The following is a 24,999-nucleotide window of genomic DNA, read 5'->3' as shown; positions in this document are numbered from 1 at the left end:
TGTCACGTGGTATTAGGCAAGGGTGTCCATTATCCCCTTATTTATTTTTAATAGTTTCCCAGATATTCGCTGCTTATATTTCTAATAGTGGTCTTCACGGTATCTCTATTGCTGATAAACAGATACCAATCAGGCGGCTGGCTGATAATACCACTCTTTTTTGCAAGATGCTAATCAAGTTCCTTCAGCACTAAAGTATATCCAGCAATCCTCCAAGGCATCAGGCCTGTTCTTGAACCTCTCAAAGTGTGAACTGATGTCCATCAAAGAATGTAATTTATCAGAAATGTGTAATATTCAAATCAAAGATCAAGTATCTTATTTAGATGTTATTATAACAAAAAAATGAATTAGAAAGATGCTCCTTAAATTTGAATCCATTAATTGAGAGTACTCAGAAAAGGCTGCATATGTGGCTCCAGCGTGATGATCTCTCATTGAAGGGAAGAATCTTAGCCAACGCTGGAGGTTTGTCAAGATTAACATATGCTGCTCTCTCTTTGAATGTTGACACTGCCATTCTTACAAAAATTGATACAATGCTTCTCAACTTTGTTTGGAAGAATAAAACTCTTTTATTAGAAAACCTGTATTTATGAACACCATTGAGAAAGGGGGTTTAAACTTGATTTCACCACTTTAAACAACACCTTTAAAATAAACTGGATACAAAACTGTATCAAGAAGCCCTCATCTATATGGAATCTGATCCCTAATGTTGTTTCTTATTAATCTGTACATCTTGAAAATCCCTGTCAAATTCTCTCTTTTTCATAGGCAAATGTTATTAGCTTGGTCCCTCATTTTTAAACACAATTTTACACCTCGATCGTATCTAATCTGGAATAACAAGAATCTACTGTATAAACACAAATCTATTTTTTAAAATTGGTTTAAAAATGGTATTATTTTTGTGTCTCAGCTTTTCAATCAAAATGGTTCAATCTGTAATTACTCTGAGTTTTTAGCTAAGCATGGAATTAGTCTGAAAGAGTTTGCTGTTGCTGATGCAGTGCCACATGAGTTCTCCTGCTTTTTAGAGCTCTTTCTTTTCCAATCTCATGTCACTCCATGGATCTTTGTAAAACATTTGTTGTAAAACAGTGCCTTTTGTCATCCAAGTCAAAAAACAATAGGAAAGTGAGAGTTTTGTTTCAGATGGAGTCTATTTCTGTGCCTTCTGTAATCTCTTATTGGAATGGTTTAGTAAGTGATATTCCTGGAAGAAAGTTTGCTCATTACCTCACAAATATTTCATTACTAACAAAATGAGAGAAATTGCATTTAAGTTGATTCATAGAGTTTACCCGGATAAGTGCTCTCTTAAAAGACTTAAGAATGATAATAATACCAACATTTACATTTATTCTGGGATTGCTCTTAAACATCATTTTAGTGTGACATTCTTGACTTTATCAAATGTTATGTGAATCCTAATTTTGAGTTTACTTATAGAAATGTCATTTTTGGATTTCATGATTGTGAAAAAAAGTGATGCTTATTTTATAAACCTTATTCTCCTTTTAGCTAAATATCATATTCATAAATACCCTTTTTTTTACGATTCAAGACTTTGTTGAAGGACTTGGCTCTTCCTTTGGACTAAAAGACTGAATGTCCCTGAGCGGTTGTTGGATTGTTGTGTTTTGACGATGACAATTGTTATTGTTTTTTGTTGTTGTTGTTATTTTTTATTTTTTTTCAAGCATTCAATAAAAATAAAAAATAAAAGTTTCATTTTTTCCACTATTTTAAGACAAATATGCTGGGACATTAAAGTTTACTGCATAACATAAATGGCTTAGGTATTCAGCTGAGATATTTTCATTCACTCTAAAATAGAAATAAAAAAATGTTGCAACCCCAAATCAAACCACAGCCACTCTGTGACGTGCTCAGCTTTGACCACTAGAGGCGCTGCTCGTTTCCAGTTCGCCATTGTTGGGCGGGGCTTAGGACGGAACCAGCCAATGAGCGTCCAGATATCTCTGCAGCGCCCTACCTCTCTGCGGAAGTCGAGCTTTCAGGGTGCTGTGTGTCTGTTTGACACGTCCCTCGCTCTCATACGGTGAAGTCTACCTGTCTGTCGGGTATGAAAGCATTTCGGTCGGTTTAAGACTGAGAAACCTTTTGTAACGTTTAGCGTGGACTGGTTTCATAACCTGCAACATGGAGCCAGGGGCGACTGACGAGACAGCAGGTAAATACTGTATTACTACAGTAAACGTGTCTTAAAGAGATAGTATGGATATAATACATACTTAGACATTAGCTTTAGTATGCATTTGATAATTTAAGGTTTACTCATCGTTTGATTAATTAAGAACAGTAATAATTAAATGCAAATGTTAGATGTTATTTGATTTGTTTAGCTCGAGTTGAAAACAATGCACGCATTGTTTTGTAGTATACTATGAAGTGTACTAATAAGAAAATGCATTGCCCAGACATTGAGTTCTTAGTTCAGTTTTATTCAGGCAACTTTGTATCACATGTGTCTCCTAAAATGCATTCAGCTAAGAAAATAGTTTAATTTAAAGTTTAAAGCTGTAAAATTAATATGCATAGTAAGCCTAGATCTCAAATTATTTGATCAAAAAGCAACATAATGAGAGTTTTATTTTAAATTTTTTGAATTCATATTGAAATATCTGTACTTTGGTAAACTTGAGCACAATGTGAAACTCTAGAGCAGGGGTTCTCAAAGTCTACATTCAAAGGTCCAAATCTGAATTTTCATCAGTGTCAAAGGTCCGGAACAATTGGTTATTACAAAACGTGTTTTTAATAAACATACATAACATATAACAAATAAACACTCATTTAAAAAAAAAGGTTCCCTTTGCATTCAAAATACTTTAATAACAAGTGCAAAAGTGGCAAAACAATTAATTTAAGTGTCAGCAGTAAAAATCGACCTATAATGTTTTTTCTCTGGCCAATGCCGATATTTAGAAATCAGGGCAGCCTATGGCCGATACATGATGCTGATTTTTTGGGCCGATTTTCTCTTTTTTCCCTTTTATATCAAAAGAGAGTTTGCGTAAATGGTTATTGCAGGGCACAAGATAGTAATAGTAGTAGTAGTAGCCTAATTCATAGTAATAATACATGGCTCAAAACTTAAGCACCTTCCCAAAACAGTTCTGAAGCATGCTTTTTTGTTTATGTTTGCTGACAGACACCAGTGTTTCCCGCAGACTAGCAAATGCAAGTTGATTCTCTGCCAGCAGGAGGCGCTGTTGGAGCGTGATATATAGCTGTTTCCCCGGTAACGACTGTAATCAAATAAGCGCTACTTTATCAGCCATTACAGGAAAGACCAAATGAAAATTGACATCAAAGCTTTTCTGAAGAAAACGGACGGTTCTTTTAAAAGATACATTCATATAAAAACACCCGCGCAGCATTTTATTTTTGAAACGCGCAGTGCTCAGTTTATTCAACGAAGTATAAGCCTTTTGGAAAATCTATTTGTAGCGGTCAGTTTTGATATTGTGACAAGCCGCCACAAATAAATGTATACACTGGGCACTGCTATAAGACAAATTGCCATAATATAAGTGATAGCAAAACAAAACAAAAAAATAAAAATATTAGCGGTGAAATGTCGCCCGATTACGTCAAACGTCATACGCTCACTGGATGTCATGATGACAACAAATAGCAGGTATGCTATTGTATAAAGTGAGGCCCCCCCCCAAAAAAAAAAGGTTTGTAATTTTATTTATTTATTTGTCTATTATATTTTGTTCTGTCCTCTGGCACTGTTTCATTATATTAATGTTGTTCATCTTTTTCTATGTTTCTTTTACACTTGAATGTTTCTCGTTGTATTGTTCTGATGTAAGGCATGATAATAAAAAACAAAAAAACAACAAATGTCATGAAGGAAAAGTTTCAATATCTCGCCTGCAATTTCGGACCTTCTCCAAAAGACATAAAAAAATAAGAATAAATAAACAAAAGATTTACATAACGTGCGTTTATCAAAGTAGGAAATATAATTAGTGTTCTTGAAATATGAAATAGAAGCGGGTCCGGATTGAATTCCCTACGGGTCCGGATCCGGACCGGAGTCCGGACTTTGAGAAGCACTGCTCTAGAGAAAAAATGTGGCTCTGTAATAATGTTCTTTTTTTCCCCTCAGGATAAAAATCTGATATTCTGGAAACTTCTTCTAAGTGTCCATTTGCGCTGAGTTTAATCTTATTGCTGTCTAGGAGAAACATCTGAGACATTAATGAGATTCCATTTCTCATTTCCACAGGTGCTCCATACGTTGAACCATCCAAAGTGAAGAAAAAGAGCAGTAAGGAGAACAAACAGGAAACCTTGGCCACATCGGAGCAGACCAGCCGTATGAAGCGTCTCTTTGGCTTTGAGAAGGAAGACGTCTCCTCATGGCATCGTCTGGTGTGTCTCCTCAATCGTCCCACTGACCCGGCCTCATTGGGCATTTTCCGTTTCTTATTCGGTGAGTACTCATTTATGCATGGCATATGAAATTTTACAGCATCCATAATTCTGAATTGTGGTTCGGGTGTTAATGTGTGCTGTATAATCTCAGGTATGCTGATGGCGCTGGACATCACCCAGGAGCGAGGCCTGAGTCATCTGGACTACAAGTATTTAGATGGGGCACCAGTGTGCCGCTTCCCCCTCTTCAACTTCCTGAAGCCCCTTCCCATGGACTGGATGTTCTTTGTGTATTTTGTGATGTTACTTGGTGAGTTCCTCAAGAACGTTTCTATGAAATACAATATTGACTGCCATTTATTCCTATATGGCTTTGTTTCTGGAAGTATTTTTGCACATTGATGTTCTTCATAGGCATTTCTAAAAATATAGTAAAGAGTTTTTATTTTTGGACCAAAAATATCCAGCTCCTGGAGATAAATAACTTTAATATATTTTATGAGTAAATCAATCGTCCCAATCCGAATGACATAGGCCTAAATCAAAGCAATGATATAACTTAAAAAGACTTTTTTATATAAAAAAAAAAATATATTATATATAGATAGATAGATAGATAGATAGATAGATAGAGTTGATTTGTATTAATTGGATCTTGGACAATATTAAGAGTTTTTTGTTTTGTATTATTTCTGTCAGTTGATATTTAATTGTAAATGCCTCTATTTTTATATCCAGATTACGTTTTTCATCATTAAAGGAACACGCCACTTTTTTGGGAAATTTTTTACATCAAACAATTTTTTAATAATTTTACAACTCCCCAAGAGTTATACAGTTGAGTTTTACCATTTTTAAATCCATTCAGCCGATCTCCGGGTCTGGCGGTAGCACTTTTAGCTTAGCTTAGTTTAGCATAGATCATTGAATCGGATTAGACCATTAGCATCGCGCTCAAAAATGAACAAAGAGTTTTGATAATTTTCCTATTTAAAGCTTGACTCTTCTGTAGTTACATCGTGCACTAAGACCGACGAAAATGAAAAGTTGTGATTTTCTGGGCCGATATGTCTAGGAACTATACTCTCAGTCCGGCGTAATAATCAAGGAACTTTGCTGCCGTACCATGGGTGCAGCAGGCGCAATGATATTACGCAGCGCCTGAAAGTAGTCCCCAGCTATATCATAACTAGTTACCAAAATTTAATTGCATCGATCTAAGCATATGTTCTTTGTCTCCTTAAAGAAGTACTGCATTCACGAGAATGATCATCTTGTGTATGTTTTGCAGGGGCTGTTGGTATCATGCTTGGCTGTTTTTATCGCCTTGCCTGTCTTATGTTTATATCCACTTACTGGTACGTTTTCTTCCTGGACAAAACAACCTGGAACAATCACTCTTATCTGTATGGACTCATCGGCTTCCAGCTCACGCTCATGGACGCCAACAGATACTGGTAAAGTTAGACTTCTTGTTGAGTATTTGGACACTCGCACTTAAATATACACAACAAATATATTTGACACATTGTCATAACGCAGGTCATTAGATGGACTTCGAAACCCCAGGAAGAGGAACGCCCATGTACCGCTCTGGAACTACACTATACTGAGAACTCAGGTCAGCTGATGAATCTCAATTTGGCCAGAAACCTCAACCCTGTGTTGTAGGAGATTATCTGCATTGATAAAATTATGATGAGACATTGAATGTGCATTGCCTTTGACAGATCTTCATAGTATACTTCATCGCTGGAGTCAAGAAACTGGATGCTGATTGGGTGGAAGGATACTCTATGAAGTACTTGGCGCACCATTGGTTATTTGACCCTTTCAAGTGAGTATATTGGCCTCCAACAACTTCTGCCCAAGTATAACACATTGTGTTTATGGATCAGCATCATGTTTGTTGTTTTTCTTTCTCTTTTGCTCTGTTTCAGACTGATCTTGCCTGTTGAATTGATCAGTCTGATGGTGGTCCACGGTGGAGGTCTGATCTTAGACCTCACAGCTGGCTATCTGCTCTTCTTTGATGCCACACGTCCTGTCGCCTTCTTCTTTGTCAGCTATTTCCACTGCATGAATTCCCAGCTCTTTAGCATTGGTAAAAATGTCTCTAAAAACTAGTTCACCCAAAAGATTTGCAATTATGAGGACTTCATTATCTGTATTTTTATCCTCAGGAATGTTTGCGTACACTATGTTGGCCACAAGCCCTCTCTTCTGCTACCCTGACTGGCCCAGGTGCTTTTTCGGCCGTTTCCCAGAGTTCCTCCAGCCCATATTGCCCTGCGTCTCTCCTGCCCCGATTCCCAGCTCCTCCTGCGTCTACCCAAAACCACCGAGTGGATCTGGAGAACAGCAAGAAGAGGCTCACGCTGCTCCCAAACCCACCACACCGAGCTTCAAGCACAAATTTAGAGCCATCTTCACCATCCTTTACATCATGGAGCAGTTCTTCTTGCCGTACTCTCACTTCATCACGCAGGTGATTTACGTGGTTTCAGTGCAGTTTGATCTAGAAAGTTCAGCCGATCAGAAGATACAGTGCTTTCCCAATCAATGTAAACACAGATAGTGAACCAAAGCAAACATTTGCACAAACCTTTGGAAGAGGAATCACAGGCCTTGCTGGGAAGAGATTTAGTCATGATGAATATGTGAAGCTAGGCAATGATACCTCAGATTGTGAATCTTGTTACGCTCTATTGCTATTACGTTTTTATTTGTACAAGCACACTTATGATTATGTTATACAATAACAATCTTATAGTCTTGCATTGAAGGTGGAACCTGAGCCATATCTAGAGAATGTCATAGAGACAGGCTTATTTGACTTGGGCTAGACACCAACACCCTGGCAACACAATCCCTTGTATTTATTTTTAATAAAAAGTTGTTTAATGAATTAATAATTAAATAATAATAATAATTTATTATGTTATTTAATTTATGTAACTATGATTAATAACTTATTATTAATTTATTAATAATCATTTCATTTAATAATATTGTAACATTATTATTATCTTCTATTAATTTAATAATAATAACAAATTAACTTAATAATTATTTAATTAAATCATTACTTAACAATTTTTTTTATTACTATTTTCTATTAATTATTTAATTCAATCATATTAACATAATTTCACTTTATATTATCATTATTATTCAACAATCAAAACAAACAATGTATTTTGTTTTTATTATAATTATCATAATTTAATTATTAAACATTATTTAACGTAGTATCCATGTAACATTATTATTATTATTATTTTATTCATTCTTTAATTTAATAATATAATTTAACTTATTGATCATTATTATGTAATTATTTAACTTAATGTAACATTTTTATTTTATTATAGTTATTGTTATTTAATTATTAATCATTATTCAACTTAGTAACAATGTAACATTTTTATTATTATTATTCCGAATATAAGAATTTCAAATGTTAAAAATTGAATCTCTTGCCTATACAGGGCTATAATAACTGGACAAATGGACTGTATGGCTACTCATGGGACATGATGGTTCACTCTCGATCACATCAGCATGTCAAGATCACCTACAGAGACGGAGTAACGGGGGAGATAGGATATCTGAACCCTGGCGTGAGTCACTTGATAAACAACAATTTTCAGGTTAAATACTGGTTAAGTTCTATTGGTAGTAATTTTGACTCATACCTCAGTTTATGAAAAATTGTATGTCCATAGTTTAATGTTTCATTAACTTGCAGTCGAAACATATGGGAAAACGTTGGGAAAAGAAGATACTGTCAATAGAGCTTAACTTGTTTTGGCCCACAATATTCTTTGTTTTAGCACTACACCAACTGAAACGCACTGAAATTGTACCACTACATTATAATGCTCTTTTATGCTTATCTTCGTTTTTCAATGTGTTGCAGGTTTTCACTCAGAGCCGGAGATGGAAAGACCATGGAGATATGTTGAAGCAGTACGCCACCTGCCTCAGTGAAAATCTACCTCGCTTCAATATCTCAGACCCAGAGATCTACTTTGACATTTGGGTGTCCATTAACGACCGCTTCCAACAGAGGTTAATAATACATTGTTCAGTTTACATTGCTAGATGTTCTTTGATTCATACAAAATGATAACCAAAGACTTTATTAAAGGTAAGAATATGTCTCTCTTTCTGTCCTGCAGGATATTTGACCCACGTGTTGACATCGTAAAGGCCGCTTGGTCACCGTTCCGGCCCAATTCATGGCTCATGCCACTACTCGTTAACCTCTCACCGTGGAGAACTAAATTTGAGGAGATTGAAGGGTCTTTAGACAACCAGACTGATGTGGTCTTCATCGCCGACTTCCCAGGTATACATCTGTGTTTTTTTTACTAGGATATCTTATTTACCCACACAGATGCTCAGTTTCTACTGCTGTTGTTGCATTCACAGGCCTTTATCTTGAAAACTTTGTGAGTGAGGATCTTGGAAACACCAGCGTTCAAGTCCTGGAGGGTCTGGTGAATGTTGAAATTGTGGACGAGAAGAAGAACTATAGTTTGCAACCTGGTGAAAAGATGCAGGTACAATTGTTCGTTCCTCTTTAATGAACTCTGACTCATTCTACTGTAACATTTTAAATTCTCGCTATTATTAATGTTGTGTCTGTATTGAATTGATGTGATGAATGTCATTATTGTGTATTAAGATTCCAGCTGGTGCATACCATAAGGTGTACACTGTCTCTGAAGGGTCTTCATGTTACATGTACATCTATGTAAATACTACTGAAGCGGAGCTTCAGAAGAACTTCACAAAGCTTTCTGAACTTCAGGAGAAAGTGCGCAATGGAACAGGTATGTTTTTTTTACATAACATGGGAATATTTTTCACAACTATTACAAATTCCATCAGATTAAAGGAACAAATGGTTCAATTATTATTATTTTTTACATAACCTAATGTTCAAAGGTGGTTTGGAGTTTTGAATATAGATGTTAAATATAGCTAACAATACCTAATGCGTTAAGCATCATTAACTAACAGTAAAACAAACACAAATGTCCATTATTCTAATATGCTGATTTGCTACTCAAGAAACAGTTGTGAGGCTGCCTCAACTCAAAATAACAGTCAAATAAATCCTTTTAAAACCAATTAATTAATCTAATGCATCCTTTTTTAATAAAAGTAATAATTTGTCAGAATTTTTTTATCGCACACTTTTAAACACCAAACCACATTCACACCAACAATCCAAATTCAGATTAAATTCAGAATCAGATTAAGTCAGCGTAAAAACCTTTTAGACAAAACAAATGGCAACAAGAGCCCACAACATCTTTATTTAAAATATGAACGGAGCTTTGCTTGTAAATATACAGTACTTGTTCTGTAAACTCTTCCTGGCTTTTGTAGTGAAACATCCTTGAACATCAATGCGAGTAAAAGCAGCAACATTGTTTTTTGTGTAGCTCCCTTGAGAAAGCAGATATAACAACTTGTTTCTGTTTGTAGAAACCGAGCCTTTGCCTCCTGAGCTGCAGCCGCTCATCACCGGTCTCGATGACCAGCACTCGGACAACAGTGTGATCGACCCTGTAGTGCGACTCTTTCTGAAACGACAGAAGCGCATGCAGGAGGTGAAAAAGAGACGAGAAGCTTCTATGATCGAAAGGTTCCAGAGATTTGCCTCAAAGAAATACTACTCGATTAGAAGAGGGTATGTTGTGGTGTTAAGTAACTCAGATATTACATGTATACAATCATGACAGTACAAATGAATAGTGTTATTTTGGTTTATCTTTTGAGGTTCCTGATGACAGCCATCGCTTTGCGTAACCTGGCCGTGGGTTTGCCACCGATAGAGCAACTGACAAGAGAAGTGGCCTACGCCAACATGAAGGAGCCCGAGACCGAGAACAGTCAGGATGAGCGCCTTAAAGATGAGGTTGGCCACGGAGAGCTGTGAGAAAAGACAGTTACTGAGCTGCTTGGTGATCCTGCAGCAAATCAACAAATGCTTTAATAGGTCAGTATTTTTGGAGCATTCCATCTTTGTGAAAATATCAGTTTGTTTACAGTTTGGTCATTTTTTTTTCCTTTTTGTTGTTTACTGAAACCCAAAAATTAAAATCAGTCATCTTTTACACACCCTCATGTTATTCTAAACCCGTATGACTGTTGGTTTTTAAGAATTTATACTGTAGTATTTTATACTGTAGTTGTAAAGACTATTTTTTGGTACTTATTTCTGTTGTTTTTAATTGAACTACCATTGTATGGAACATTCTTCAGAATTATTGCTTTTGTGTTCCACCAATGTCATACAGCTTTGAAACAACATGAAGGATGAGGATTTATATTTAAAACTTAAAATTTTTGGGTCAACTATTCCTTTAACGGTGGAAGCTTATTTCTCCCACAGAAAAAAAAAAAAAAAAAAAAAAACAGTAATTGTGACTTTATTCTCACTATTCAGACTTATTTGAGAGTTGCGAGTTTATATCTTACAATTGACTTTTTTTTTCTAGAATCCTACATATCCAAATATTCAGAAAAAAAAAATTGCTCATGAATGCGAGAAACAATTGTAAAATAAAACTCATAATTACATGTTCTATATTTTTATTCTGTGGCTGAAATAAGCTGCCATTCTTGAGTCTTATTTTGTCTTTCCCCTAGTTACTGAAATTCAAGTAAAAACACTAAATTTACTTTGTTCTTTTTATTATTTGAGAGTAGAGTATTTGCTAGCGTAAAAGTTTATTTTACTGTAATTCTTTCAGTATTAAAAAAAAAAAAACAATGTTTAATTGTGAGAATGTTTGAGGCCTGCTTTTTGTTTTTTTTAACCAAAGCATTTATCCTACAAATCACCCTTTTGTGTGTAAGGTATCCTGCCATGTCTCATTACAGGATTTATGCAAACTTTAAATCAAATGCAGTTAGACCGTTTTTAAATCATCTTTCAATTGGACAAATCTTGGCTGTAAAATGTGCCAAATATGGACAGGTACCGAATTGCCTTTAACGCATAAGTTTCATTATGCAAAATGCTGCGTTATAAATTGTCTTGGTTTTATGCAACATAAACCCTCTCACAAAGCAAGAAAGCTGTTCAGATGGGATTTATCTGTATGTGCCCATTTTTGAATAAACAAAGTGCAACACTACCTCAATGTGTCATTATAACGTGCTTGAAAGATGACAAAGTATTTAATTAATGAATAAATGTGATGTTTTATTGCTGTCAGGTTTAAAATGATATTCGGTCACAACTGATCTTTTCACCCTTGTTAAAGTGCATGAGTCAATCCAAAGTGTCAACAATATAACACACATAATAGAATGGCACATTGTCCATCCATATACAGAATTGAGATCTAGAACTGCTTGAAATGGTACATAACACATCCTGTTTCAGTTTGACCATCAGCTTTATAACATTTAGACAGGTTAAACTTCTCAAACTGCATTATCTTCTCCATTACTACTTCCAACTGTAGTGAAAAGCCAACTGTAGTGTCCATGCACTCTTACTACACAGTGAAGTTCCTAAAAACATTAGACTAATATTAGTCCAGACTAAACTGCATTTTCAATGAAGGTAATCCACTGAAAATGGTTTACTTAGCTGCAGGTTAGCAGTAGAGAACGCTAAGTTTTGTACTTTTATCAACAGCTCTTTTTCACAGTTTTGGGCTGTAACAGAAGACATTTAGACTGGCTTTACACCGGTTTAGTTCATTTAGTACTTCCCTTTATGCAAATTATAAGCCAAGGCTGGTAATCTATAATTGCCACATCAAAAACACAATAAAGGTCATACTATAATTCAGTACATAATGAAGAGGTTCAAGGCTCTTCCAACAATTTCCTTATTTCATAAGTCACCTAACTTGGAGAAACACAGTCAGTGGATCCTTCTGACCTCATATATGACACGAGGAGAGATGTGCAAATATATGCGGAGGTACTTCTGATATTAAATGAGACCTTGATTTGACAGTCGATATGAATGTTTACTTTGTGTAAAACTAAAATCTCAATTTGTGCAAATACAGAACACAAAAACAAACCAGAATCTCATGGAGTGCTGATGCCAAACCACAGTCTCAAGGCTGTAATGAGTGAGTGTGTTAAACTGGTGCTGCGTGATTTAGTGTTGGTAATACGAATCCCTTTTTATCTGTGAACTTGACGTGACGTTGTCCGTAGTGCTGAGATCTAACTTGTCTGGTCGTCTGGGTAAAATATTCCACGTATCACACCTTCAATAACCATATTAGAAAACGTATCTGCAAACAATTGAGAAACATTCATTAAATGTATTTGTAAAACAATACATATGCACATGATTTTATTACAGTTTTTGTTTTTGCAGTATGTCTTTTGGTAAAATACTATTTATTACAACAAGACAAGAAACTTTAAATTACACAGAAACAAATAAGCAGTAATTCGACTGATTGAAGTTCTCAGTTTAGTTCAATTCAGATATAATGTGATTCGGTGAGGGATTGAGTCAGTTCAGCGAGGATGGGAGTTGTCTGACTGATTCATAAGAATAATTCCTGTGTTGAAGTTAGCTTGATTTACAAATATATACAGTTGTGCTCTTAAATTGACATACCCCTTGCAGAATATGCTAAATGTTTATAATTTTAACAAAATAAGAGGGATCATGAAAATGGCATGTTATTGTTTATTTAATACTGTCCAGAATGAGCTATTTCACATAACATATGTTTATATATTCTCCACAAGACAAAATAATAACTGAATTTATAAAAACAAATGAGCACAAATGTATTTTTTGTTGTTAATTTTAAATTTGGCTAAAGAAATGAATACTTTAAATAAATTGATAAATTGTAAATAAATTGATAAGTTGAATAAATTGATCAAAAATGACAGAAAACATGGTTTTTACTGTTTAAAGTATGGTTTATGAAACAGTATGACTAAACACTGATAATAAAAAATAAAGTGTTTTTATCAGATTAATAATATTAGATTTTATTTCTGAAGGATCATGTGACTGACGACTGCAGTAATGATGCTGAAAATTCAGCTTTGCATCACAGGAATAAATTAAATTTTAATATATATTCAAATAGAAAACAGTCATTTTAAACTGTAATAACATTTCACAATATTACTGGTTTTACTGTATTAGATAAATGCAGGCTTATGCAGAACATAAGACTTTTTTCCAAAAACTTCTAAACTGCAAAATATATGTATTAATCTATAAGTAATTATGGACATTTGTGTTTGTTTTACTGTTAGTTCATTATGCTAAATGCATTAGATATTGTGAACTATATTTAACATCTATATTAATTTTTATATCGGTGTAAGTTAACAAAAGTCTTTTATTCAACATGCATATTCAAAAATATTTTTATTTACCAGTCACCCATGAACAGGAGTGAAGAAAACATGAATGCATATGAATTCTTCTCCACCTTAAAAATAAAAATATGAAGGACAGACATGTACCGTTGGTGGTAGGCAGCAGATAGGGATCCCTCTGGAAGAGAAGTGCTGGTTGATGTGTCAGTTTACTGCAGGGTTTGGAGAGGAAAGGCCAGAGAGAGAACACAATGACTCACAATCTAGTTGGGTTTCTGATGACAGTGTTAAAAACACAAAGCTGACTGTGAAATTTATCACACGGGTGGTGTCATTTCCCAGCTAGTGCAATAACTTCTCAAAAATGCTTTTATAAGAGCACTTGACATCAAAATGGTTCTGCAATGGTTTGGTTTTTACAGAAAAACCTGTTGATGTGCTGTGCTTCTTTCAGATGTATTACTGTAATAAGTAGCCAACATACCTTGATTCCTCCGATTCGGTTTCAAATGACCTAAACAGAAAAATAATTCAAGATTTTTATTTGTCACATACACAATTATACAGGGTATAACCAGCAGTGAAATGTAGGTTAATCACTTTAACACACACGTTTTTTGAATTACTATTTTGAAATGTCTTTGTTTGTACAAAAGTCTGCTTTCTAAGGCCTTTACTTGAGACAAAATTACACACTATAAAGCCTTACCCACAACTCTCAGTTTTTGGCAGTGACGGGAAATGGCGGATATTGAGGAAATCCAAGAATATCTTTGGAAGAACCTCATTTTCCATGATTATAGTCTACACCCGCACACACACACAAAGAAAATCAAATGGTTATTCCAGAAAACAGGAAAGGATTGTTTTTCATCATGCGATTTCATTTGTTGAGCATCAATTCGATCAATACCTGGAGGTAGTGCTCGAGTCCCTGTCTCCTCTGCTCAAGAACCTTCGGCACCCAGTTCCTCACATGCTTCGAAGGGATTTCTGGAGGTTTAATGATCTTTTTAAGCTATAAAGAATAGATGATGGGGAAAACATGTTACAAACTGGCCAGAAGGTGTCTCTAGAGTTTACACACAGGGCAGTCACACATTCTTTCATGGAATTTCTTCATTTTCCAAAAACTGTAAGTTGCGTAAATGTCTGTTTCATCTGACACTAACTTCAAAACATCCTCTTTCCTCAATGTACATAATCATATATGATGTACTGTAGCAGCACACAATAAACAGTCAACAACATTATTCTTTCTGTACTTTTTCACAAGTACATGCTGTTGCACAAATTCCAGAATTCCTCTGTGAAATATAAACAGTAATTATATACATATATATATTAGCACTCCTTTGGAATGACCCCGGGGCCACTGTGAGAATGTTTCAGGACAAAAACTATTAGTTAATGCATTTAATGTCTTTGGTTTTATGAATTAACAATGAACAAGCATCTTCACAGCATATAATTTAGAAAAAGAAAACAAAATGATATATATATATATATATATAAAATATTAAACATAGATATAATATAGATAAATATTAAATATATATAAATGGAAACTGAAGTAGTGGCAGCTCTGTTCTTCCATATTGTGATAAGTTTTGGGAATCTAATAAGGTTAAGTCAATCAGTTTCAGAATCTTTAATAAAATATGTCCTATAAATTCCCCCATTTCTAAATATTGTGACATTGATAACACATGCTGTTTCTGCAGGGTATCAGAAGAAACACCTGACAATTTATTCTTTAATTGTAACATGAACGTGAATTAAGTTCTTTAATTACATCCCTCAGGCTTATATATCTTTACGAGAGTTTATTTAAAGATGTGACAAAATTTTCATATGCTTTTCTCCAATGTGCATTTTTTGTTTTCCTATGCAATTCTTTCATATTTGAGATTTTATTGTGCTTTCCCAGTTCATTTATGTTCTGCAAATGAATAAATATGAAAATGTATATTTTTTATATTTTATTAAATATATAAAAATGCGTGTGGTCAGTTTTCTTTAATGAAATGGACGAATCCTTCAAAGTAAGATAAATAAAATCTAAATTCAAAACAGATGGGGCGAATCTGCATTTCATACAAACTATAAATACATAGTTGCTGGTTGTAATGATAATTACTTGAAATGTTAAAAAATATAATAAATTAATTTATGCATTTAGCAGAAGTTATTATCCAAAGCAACTTATATTTCAGTCATAACATCATAAGATAAATAAATGCTTCAAGTACTGTTCATCAATAGCTGTTTTATTAACTGATGTTAATGAATGCGTCACCGGAAAGCTGACATAAAAATGTGTGGCTAAAAATAAAATGTCTGTGGTTGAGCCCTAGATATTCATTGTACCATAACCAATGTATGCATGCTTACCATTTTATGTAGCGCATGAAGCTCACTGTATCGTTTCTCGACAGTATGCTGTCTGCCACACATGAGCACCTCGATCTTAAAAACCTGGGGAGGAAAAGTGCGCCTCCATTATTTATTTACACGCAGTAAACGGGAATGGCTCTTATGCATCACAACGAATTCACTTTAGATATATACGATATCAAAACCTAGACATCATTTAGGGCATCATAGGCGGGGCTGGAGCGTTACAATCCAGCTCAAATGCGCCCCAACATGCCCAAAGTACTCAGTTAGCTAGATTTTGAGACACTGCCAAAACGCCTACGCTTTAAAATCGACATTAATCGTTATTGACTGAGGTAAAGCGTAATGTTTGTTGTCGTACATTTTAATGAAAGCGTGTCTACGGCCGCTGGCTCGATCTGATCAAGGGTTTTTAACTCACCGTGTAGCCCTTCTCCGCGTTACTGCCCTCCGACCGAAAAGACGGGATTGACACTTCTATAGGATGCATGATCCGGCAAGATATATCCGATATTATGTGGAAGAACGGGTCAAATAACTGCACGAGATTTTTGGTTGGTCCTTCACTGTGATGTTAATGGTTGTCAAGTTCACTGGGCGCCTGACATAAGAAGAATTGAAAATATTCCACGCGCTTCTTCTCCATCTCACGCAGGAGTCTGCAGATGCAATGCTGCCATCTGTGCTTCTGACAGGGAAATACATCATCAGCACAAAAAATAAACATTTGCTGGAAATTTAGTCACCCTCAGGCCTGCAAAGATGTAGATGAGTTAGTTTCTTCACAGATTTGGAGAAATGTAGCATTACATCACTTGCTCACCAATGGATGCTCTGCAGTGAATGGGTGCCGTCAGAATGAGAGTCCAAACAGCTGATAAAAACATCTCAATAATCCACACCATGCCAGTCCATTACTTAATGTCTTATAAAACTAAAAGTTGCGTGTTTGTAAGCAACAAACCCATTATTAAAATAGGAGTGAAACTGCAAAGGATCCATTGGAGCAACTGATATAATGCTACATTTTTCCAAATCTGTTCCATTAAGAAACAAATTCATACATCCAAGAGGGTATTAGGGTGAGTGCATTTTCTGAACTATTCTGCTGCTGTTCATACTATAATAAATGGGGTTTCAAGTTATTTGATTGCAATTTCAATAAGTCGTATCATTTTTGTACTTCTTTTTTTAAACTTGTTTTATATATAAATTGTAAAATCAGCCATTTGTGCAATAAAAATACCCGGTTAATGATCAAAATGACCTCAACTGTATTCTAATTTGTGACCCTGGACCACAAAACAAAGTCTTAAGTAGCACGGGTATATTTGTAGCAATAGCCAAAAATACATAGTATGGGTCAAAATTATTGATTTTTCTTTTATGCCAAAAATCATTAGGACATTAAGTAAAGATCACGTTCCATGAAGACATTTTGTAAAATTCCTACTGTAAATATATCAAAACTTAATTTTTTATTAGTAATATGCATTGCTAAGAACTTAATTTGAACAACTTTAAAGGCAATTTTCTCAATATTTTGATTTTTTTTTTTTGCACCCTCAGATTCCAGATTTACAAACTCGGCCAAATATCGTCCAATCCTAACAAACCATACATCAATGGAAAGCTTATTTATTCAGCTTTCAGATGATGTATAAATCTCAATTTCGAAAAATTGACCCTTATGACTGGTTTCGGGGTCCAGGGTCACATTTAGGCTAATATAAATATATATATATATATATATATAAATATATATATATATATATATATATATATATATATTTTTTTTTTTATCTCATGTTATTAACAAATCTATATATAAATTTGATTTAATTTTAATTGTTATTTATTTTTATTACTTTTCGAAAATACTTTAGAAATCATACAAAAGTGTAAAAAACTGCACATATAATATTTACTTTAAGCAAACATTTTCTGAAATTGTAGCATGATTTATGGATTTAATGATCACAATGTGAGAGAATGGCAAGTCAAAATACAAGACAAAGTCATTTAATGAGGCTGAGTGTGAAGTTATTTATTCAAGTAATTTTAATTTCATATATAAAATGTGTTGCAGTAATATGAGCATCTGTATATAAATATCTACTTAGAATACACAACTAAAGCATAGCTCTAGCACACTAAAGCGTGTTTTAGGTAAAAACCCCAGTGTGGATCAATATCTGAAGGTTTAATTTTTATAATTGATCAGTCTGAGAGAATGATGCTGAATGATTTGGGGAATGTGTGGTATCTCAGCAAACTGTGGTGGTTTCAGGTAGTATAACCACGATTTTATTTAGGAATCCAGCACAATATGACCCTGGACTCTTTGTTTTTCTTTTTTATTTTTGCTTAGTAATTTCATAGCAAAAAAAACAAAAACAACAACAACAAAAAATGAATAATGCAATTCACTGTAAAACTGGACTTATGCCTCAGGCTTCTATATTCTGTGGCACTGACAACACTAAAATGCTCTGCTGATTATTGTCTCTCACAAACAGGAATGTGACCCATGATCGGCGTCCATTCATCTGTTCACTTTGTCGCAGGTTTTTATCATCAAACTTCTTTTCTGATGATGTTTCCCTATTCCTTCGGATCCTTTAGTAGATTCTTAATACCTGAAATACATATAGCATATTAATGTCTCTGGTTTAACTAGTCAATTGAAATATAATGTATACAATATGAAATAAATGAAGTATAGCCTACTCACGGTGAAATATGACATCCTGAAACATAAACGTAGTTTCCGGTGTAACGTACATCACAGCGCACAATATTGTTACTGTAGTCTGACTCTGGCACCTGGTAACTGGGATTTACACTAACCTAAACCAGAAAAAGAAAAACAGGCTGGAAGTCAGGAACATGATAATGGAAATACAATAACTCTTTATTTGATTTAGGCCAAAAACCTTGAGGATGTAGTTTCCAGGTTTCACATCAGTAATATCTATCCACTGGCAGTCGATGTCGGCATTGTAAGTGTCGTAACACCCTGGACTCAGGCCCTGGAAATACAACAACAGCATACTTTCAGCACATGCACATGTAAAATGGTTACGGTACCTTGAAGTACTATGTAAAAACGAAGGTATGAGCATCATACAGCATCATGGTAATTTTTCAAGTAACATGGTATTACCATATTATACCATCACTGGACCATAGTAAGTATATGGGTCAAACATTTTTCATTAACGTCACTTTTTTTCTTGCAGTATCTATGATTCATAATATTGAAAGCAAGGATTGCTTTTAACAGACGGCTGTGTTCTAAAACCGAGTGAACTGCCTACATAGGCAGCATTTTAATGTATCAGAAGTGTTCACGATGTGAACACTTACAAAATAATTCAACGCTATCTCATGACCAAGTCGTACGTATTTTACGAAGTGGCTAATTTGTATGAATTTACAGGACCTCACTTGTACGATTTTGTATGTTTTCTCGGAGTGGTAGGTTTAGGGGCGTGATTAGGGGTGGTCATTCGTACGAATCCTATGAATTTGCCACCTCGTAGAATACGTACGATTTTCCACAAAACATATGAATTTGTGCGAGCCAGGTCATGGAATTCATACAATTTAGCCACCTCTTAAAATATTTACGAATTGCCGCAAGATCGGGTTGAATAATTAGACATTTTATTACAAATAAAACCAGAAAACCATGGTTACTATAGTTAAATGGTGGTAATCACAAATTAGCCATTGCTTTGCTACACTAACCATAGTTTAACCATGGTATTTGTAGTAAAACTGTGGTTATACAAACGGTAGTCAATATGAGTCTTTCAATGAGAAGCACTATTGTTGTAATGTACAAAGTTTCAAATCTGTCACATAAGGTTTCATTTTAGAAATGTAGTTTAATGTATTTCTTATGCTTACTTGAGTAGTGTTGTTAGCTTAGCAACATGCTAACCTCAAAGGCTTTAGAAATCCATTGTGAATTGAGTCTGTGTTTTTCACGAAAGGCAATATTTCACAGGTCACAGGTTTCATTTCTGTTATGTAGTTTTGGAACAGAGTCATAGAAGCATATACGTAAATAATAAATGAGAGTGACCTGAGTATGGGAGGTGCAGGCGTATCGTCGGTAGTAGCCGTAGTCACAGGACGTGTCCTCCAGACAGAAACTGGCCTTGTGTCCCTCTGCTACTCTTCTCTGAGAACTGGCTTCCAGCAGGTCATAATGACTGAACTCGTCCATGCTGTGGTAGTGCCTAGAAACAGCAAAGCAAATCAGGTTATCATCATGGATCACTTCCAACTGGTGCATTTCAATTTTCCTCTGGGAATCGCATTTCTAGGTGGGTTTGTTAATAGGATTTAAAATGCCCTGCCATTTATTTTCAATGCTTTAATCTAATTAATGAACTTCCTAAACACTGGGGCATATATCAGATCTTCAGGAAGAAAAGAATGTCATGCGGAGCCTTTCCAAAAGAACTCCATGGCCGATGTATGAGCAGGAATTTACACCACACAAGCCTCTGCTTATTACACCTCAAATAGTCTCAATGGAGACAGTCAAATCATTAAAGGGACAGTTCAACCAAAAATGAAAATTCTCTCATAATTTACTTCACTTTTTCATGTTCTAACCACAAAAGGAGAACATTTTAAGATGTTTTTTCCATGCAATTACAATGACTTCTGAGCTTTAGAAATGATGCAAAAGCACTATAAAAGCATCATAAAAGTTTTTAATATGTGTGTGCTATATTTCAAGTCTTCTAAAGCTAAACAGGAAACAGACTGACATTTGATTTTCCCTTAAGCTATTAATTTAACCATCACTGCTGCCAGAGTTATTGAGTTGAACTAGAGCAGTCTGACAGAACTCAAGATCAAGATCCAACTCAAAAAACAATTCATTCACAAATCAGACATTGCTACACAAATGGCTTTAAGAGACTAAAAATATTGCACACAAGTAACGCCGACTACTTTTATGATGTTTTGCATCATTTTTGAAGCTTAAAATCTCCAGTCTATTATTGATTGTAATTATACGGGAGAAATCAACCAGTACATTCTTCAAAAATTCTCCTTTTATACAGAATAAAGAAAGTCATACAGGTTTGGAATGAGTAAATGTTTCAAAAAAGTAATTTCTGGGTGAAATATTCCTTTAAACCAAGTGGAAAAATCATGGCATAGCCCAAAATCACTTCATATTATCTTATTGGACGATTAAGCAGTCCCAGCTTAAAAAAAAAACGTCAAATAAATGCAGGTCAGCACACAGACCTTACGCCTCATTTATGCATAAGACCTAAAGTCATTGTATACACTGGAGCTTGTCCAAATGTATGCCGTAGTTGGTGGTGAGACACGGCTTACTTCAGTATGAAACTATACAGTGAGCCATTACTGAGTCAACTGAAGAATAAGCAGCAATAGTGGGCCTCTTCTAAGTGTTTTCATTTAGACAAGAACACAGACCTTTGTCCCTGTAAAACAGCTCCACCAGCACTAGACTCAGGTATCAGTCAGATACCACACTCAAGATAAAGCTTCACAATCTTACTTTTGCCTATAAGGAATTCACTTCATTTCATCACATCTACTCCCTTTAGAGTTCTTAAAGGTGGTCTGTGATGCAGTACTAAAATGGTTGAACCTGTCAGATTCGGACTTACTGATGGCAGCTGTGCCATTCCCAGGTGTAGCGCGGCCTGCTGGGAAGGAAGTCGGAGGTTCCTTGGTTCTTGACTCGCTGCGGGAACCTCAGCAACATACGTGTGTCGTAGTCTCTCACGCTGGATCGCTGTGCAGAGCTGCTCGACAAAAACAACCCAACGGTTACAAAATATCAGACATTCCTTAAGTTTCTCATATTGTCCTAACAGCTTTCAGAATGTGTATCTTGGCCCCATGGCCACATTTCAAGTGCACATGGAACAGCTGCAGATGCATGTTTCCAAAGAAAGACTAGACTATTTTCTGTGTGCCCCAGTAATGTGTTTCGCAGTCATGCATGTGATCATTTTCCATGTAAACAGCTTTATGTGAAATCTGTTTGTAGAGTTCCTCTTCGTGGATGGACTTTTCGTTTAATTCTTTCCCCTCTCACAGAGCTGGTTTGAGTTATAGGATGTTCCTACCACATGGGTTTTAAATAGGTTCTCATGACTCATCTGTTACACTTGGAGGAATGCGGGTGCGCTAACTCTCTCTAGTTGCAGGGCTGCACCAAATATCTTGATTACGTTCTTCTGGTTTATATCACCAATAATACCTTGCCAAGCAGTTTTCCTCAGCGGCGCATCTGAGATTGTACATTGGAACGCTCTGCACGTAGGCGGACGCTTGGATGTAGTATGGGTCTCCAACAAGATCAGGCAAACCTATGAAACACTGAAATGTTTTATTAAAAGATACAAGAAAATGCACAGAAAAATAAAATTATTTAAAAACAGCTTAAACTATCCTGACCACCTGCCAAGTCCCCAAAACCCCTCGACGAACCATCAGACCACCCTGACAAGCAAACCACCTTAGCCTGTTTTTTTTCTGCAAGGATGCCATTATTTTAACCCAAGAGTTTCAATTAAATTAAACATGTAATTATGCAATTAAAATACAAGAGGAGGATCCAATGGCGTCATGCTCGTTTTCTTTAAATAGGTGCAGAAACTTTTAAACTCTTTTTTAAACTTTAGAGTTCTTCATATAGCTTGAATGGTGTAGTTTCATAAATGGTGAACAGATTATGCATTTTGCAACTGGATGAGACTGACCAAAATTAGACATTCAAACTGTTGATTTCTAAAACAACACTGCAAATCATTTTTAATCCAGAGTAGCCTGTTATGCAATGTAATAATCAAAGATCAAATTAATAGTATTTTTTATTTGTTTATTTGGAAAGTTGCCCTATTATTATTATTTTTTTTCGGAAGTTGCCAAATTACCATTTGTCCTTACCATGCTGGAAGTATCTCGTGCCATATCCCGGGCGCGCTGCAGGACGCGGTCTCTCGTACGTGTCATAATAGTTATAATATGGGTTGTCCGGGTCAGTAGACTTGTATGGGTTGTAGGGATCATCTCCAACCATTATTTCATCGTCCTGCGCGGGTCTCTCGGTGCCGTTGACTGATGTTTGCAGCTGCTCCGTCTGATTCCTGCGCCCGCGTGATCCTCTGGCGCGCGCTCCACCTGATAACCAGCGCGCATCGATACCTGACTGCAAGCGCGCGGAGCGGCTCTGGGAGGATCGCGAAGAAGAAGAAGCAGCAGTCGCTGAGCCGTCGGTTCTCGTAGCCGCATCATCGTTGCGGACGATGGCTATCGGCCTGGCTTGCGTCTGCTCTTTGTTTCCGTCTCGTTTTAACGGTGGCTGATATTCCGAGCCTTGACTTAATATACTAAAGAGTTTGCCGTTGTGCTGCCATTGTATGGTTTGTCTGAGAGCTGCCGCTCCACTGCTGCCCTGACGCTGAGAATGACCAGTTTGTACAATGCAACTTAATAAACACACATGCGCAAATGCGTAAATTAAGGTGTCAATTAAACTCGTACTCATTTTTTATTTATTTTTTATGTTAAATTGGCTTCTCCAGTTCTTTTGCTTGCCGACGTTCCAGTATCTGAATTGGGGAAACAAAAAAACTGGGCTAAGTTGTGCTCTTTCATAAAGCTTGCTTGAAAATAAAAAATAAATTAAATTAAATCAAGTGAGACTTACATAACGGAAAGGTGAGATCTCAGTGCGACCTCCTATTGCTCTGCACTTGGACTAACTGATGCGCAAGTGAGAGGAGGAGGAGCTGACTTTTTAAAGTTTCTTGTTATATCAGCTCCGGAAAAGCCCCGTTCTTATGAAACTGCAAAATGTGTTATTTAACATGTTCAAAAGAAATATGTAAAGAATTTGTAAAAATGACCTAAAACTGCTGTCATCGTATACTTTACGTCAGTGCAAAAATGTTTGTTTCCCATATGCATACACATAAAATTAATATTAAAGAAAAATAAAAAGTAAACATCTAGTATAAAATACATGTGCCATGTAGTTTAAAATAAATAAATAAATAAAGTAACCATCAAATAAAACGTACTAAACTGCTTTATCGCTCTTTGAATGTATATCTTAATCATTATTTTCCAACATATTTATAAATAAATAAATAAAAAGAAACCAAAATTACAGTTTGTTAATTATTTACTTCGCATTTAAATATATATACAAACAACATAAAGACAGTATAGTTTTAATATTTTTTTAATGGCATCTTTATTTTTATGACTGAAGGCCAATATCACTGATACCAATTAATACTGATTTCCCTATAAAAAATGTTTCCCTCTAATATTTAACCATTGACTATAGCCATTCAACTTTACATTATAATTAAGAGCTATCAATTTGAACATTTATTAGACTTTAAAAATAACTTTAAAAAATCTTCACATAAACCCATTTTAATAAATGTCATATTCATCTACCTGTGAATAAAGTTATCAAACACTAAATTCTAAACTAAATACAGATGAATCCTTAAAACTATAAAGTTACTGATTTCCTGTTTTTTCTTTTGTTCTTATGAACAGACATCACAGCAGCTGGTTATTAGGTTGTTTTTGGCTGCTATTTCTTTAAGAGCTGCCGCTGCTGAACGTGACACGCATCGTATTTTCTCTCAACTCTCTACCTTTTCAGGTCGGACCCATTTCAGTCTCTTCTAATGAGCTGATGAGTTGAATCGCGTGTGTTCGATGAGGAAGACAGGACAGTTTTGAAAACCATTTCAGAGACATGTTCTTAATGTAACTCATATATAACTACATGAATGCACA

The 24,999-nt window shown here is 35.3% G+C and overlaps 3 protein-coding genes across 5 annotated transcripts; 1 reads left to right on the top strand and 2 right to left on the bottom strand.

Moving 5' to 3' along the window:
- The first annotated feature begins 2,008 nt into the window (after positions 1-2,008).
- Positions 2,009-11,578, top strand: LOC306864381 (vitamin K-dependent gamma-carboxylase-like). The gene is made up of 15 exons (XM_079408384.1): positions 2,009-2,200; positions 4,271-4,477; positions 4,571-4,729; positions 5,711-5,876; positions 5,962-6,040; positions 6,150-6,256; positions 6,360-6,523; positions 6,603-6,907; positions 7,911-8,042; positions 8,342-8,493; positions 8,604-8,773; positions 8,857-8,987; positions 9,113-9,260; positions 9,922-10,126; positions 10,216-11,578. The coding sequence occupies exons 1-15, from the start codon at positions 2,170-2,172 to the stop codon at positions 10,373-10,375; spliced, it is 2,316 nt and encodes a 771-aa protein (XP_079264510.1). The 5' UTR covers positions 2,009-2,169; the 3' UTR covers positions 10,376-11,578.
- Positions 11,579-11,605: 27 nt separating this feature from the next.
- Positions 11,606-16,854, bottom strand: LOC306864382 (sorting nexin-24-like). The gene is made up of 7 exons (XM_079408385.1): positions 16,586-16,854; positions 16,159-16,242; positions 14,678-14,782; positions 14,474-14,568; positions 14,249-14,278; positions 13,912-13,976; positions 11,606-12,704 (listed from the first exon to the last, which is right to left on the bottom strand). The coding sequence occupies exons 1-7, from the start codon at positions 16,652-16,654 to the stop codon at positions 12,634-12,636; spliced, it is 519 nt and encodes a 172-aa protein (XP_079264511.1). The 5' UTR covers positions 16,655-16,854; the 3' UTR covers positions 11,606-12,633.
- A 1,111-nt stretch (positions 16,855-17,965) lies between these two features.
- Positions 17,966-23,959, bottom strand: LOC306863740 (protein-lysine 6-oxidase-like; the record flags this gene model as incomplete). 3 transcript variants are annotated; one of them, XM_079407268.1, is made up of 8 exons in its annotated part: positions 23,888-23,951; positions 23,125-23,789; positions 22,436-22,544; positions 21,837-21,974; positions 20,258-20,414; positions 19,101-19,196; positions 18,899-19,014; positions 17,966-18,803 (listed from the first exon to the last, which is right to left on the bottom strand). In XM_079407268.1, the coding sequence occupies exons 2-8, from the start codon at positions 23,723-23,725 to the stop codon at positions 18,797-18,799; spliced, it is 1,224 nt and encodes a 407-aa protein (XP_079263394.1). In that variant the 5' UTR covers positions 23,726-23,789; positions 23,888-23,951. The 3 variants fall into 3 exon arrangements, with proteins under 3 accessions (XP_079263394.1, XP_079263395.1, XP_079263396.1); XM_079407269.1 differs by having other exon boundaries at positions 23,125-23,959; XM_079407270.1 differs by lacking the exon at positions 17,966-18,803 and having other exon boundaries at positions 18,895-19,014; positions 23,888-23,940.
- Positions 23,960-24,999: the final 1,040 nt, after the last annotated feature.

Source organism: Barbus barbus (assembly GCF_936440315.1).
Source record: "Barbus barbus genome assembly, chromosome: 45".
Lineage (NCBI taxonomy): Eukaryota > Metazoa > Chordata > Actinopteri > Cypriniformes > Cyprinidae > Barbus > Barbus barbus.
Note: the sequence above shows the minus strand (reverse complement) of the source record. Positions and strands in the feature narration are given on the sequence as shown.

Excerpts from the sequence above, each read along its gene's own strand:
- LOC306864381 (XM_079408384.1), top strand. The coding sequence starts at position 2,170 with ATGGAGCCAGGGGCGACTGACGAGACAGCAG. Across the intron at positions 2,201-4,270 it reads GGCGACTGACGAGACAGCAG|GTGCTCCATACGTTGAACCA; the intron begins GTAAATACTGTA and ends TCATTTCCACAG. Across the intron at positions 8,988-9,112 it reads AACCTGGTGAAAAGATGCAG|ATTCCAGCTGGTGCATACCA; the intron begins GTACAATTGTTC and ends TTGTGTATTAAG.
- LOC306864382 (XM_079408385.1), bottom strand. The coding sequence starts at position 16,654 with ATGCATCCTATAGAAGTGTCAATCCCGTCTTTTCGGTCGGAGGGCAGT. Across the intron at positions 14,569-14,677 it reads GACTCGAGCACTACCTCCAG|ACTATAATCATGGAAAATGA; the intron begins GTATTGATCGAA and ends GTGCGGGTGTAG. Across the intron at positions 14,279-14,473 it reads CCAAAAACTGAGAGTTGTGG|GTCATTTGAAACCGAATCGG; the intron begins GTAAGGCTTTAT and ends TTTTCTGTTTAG.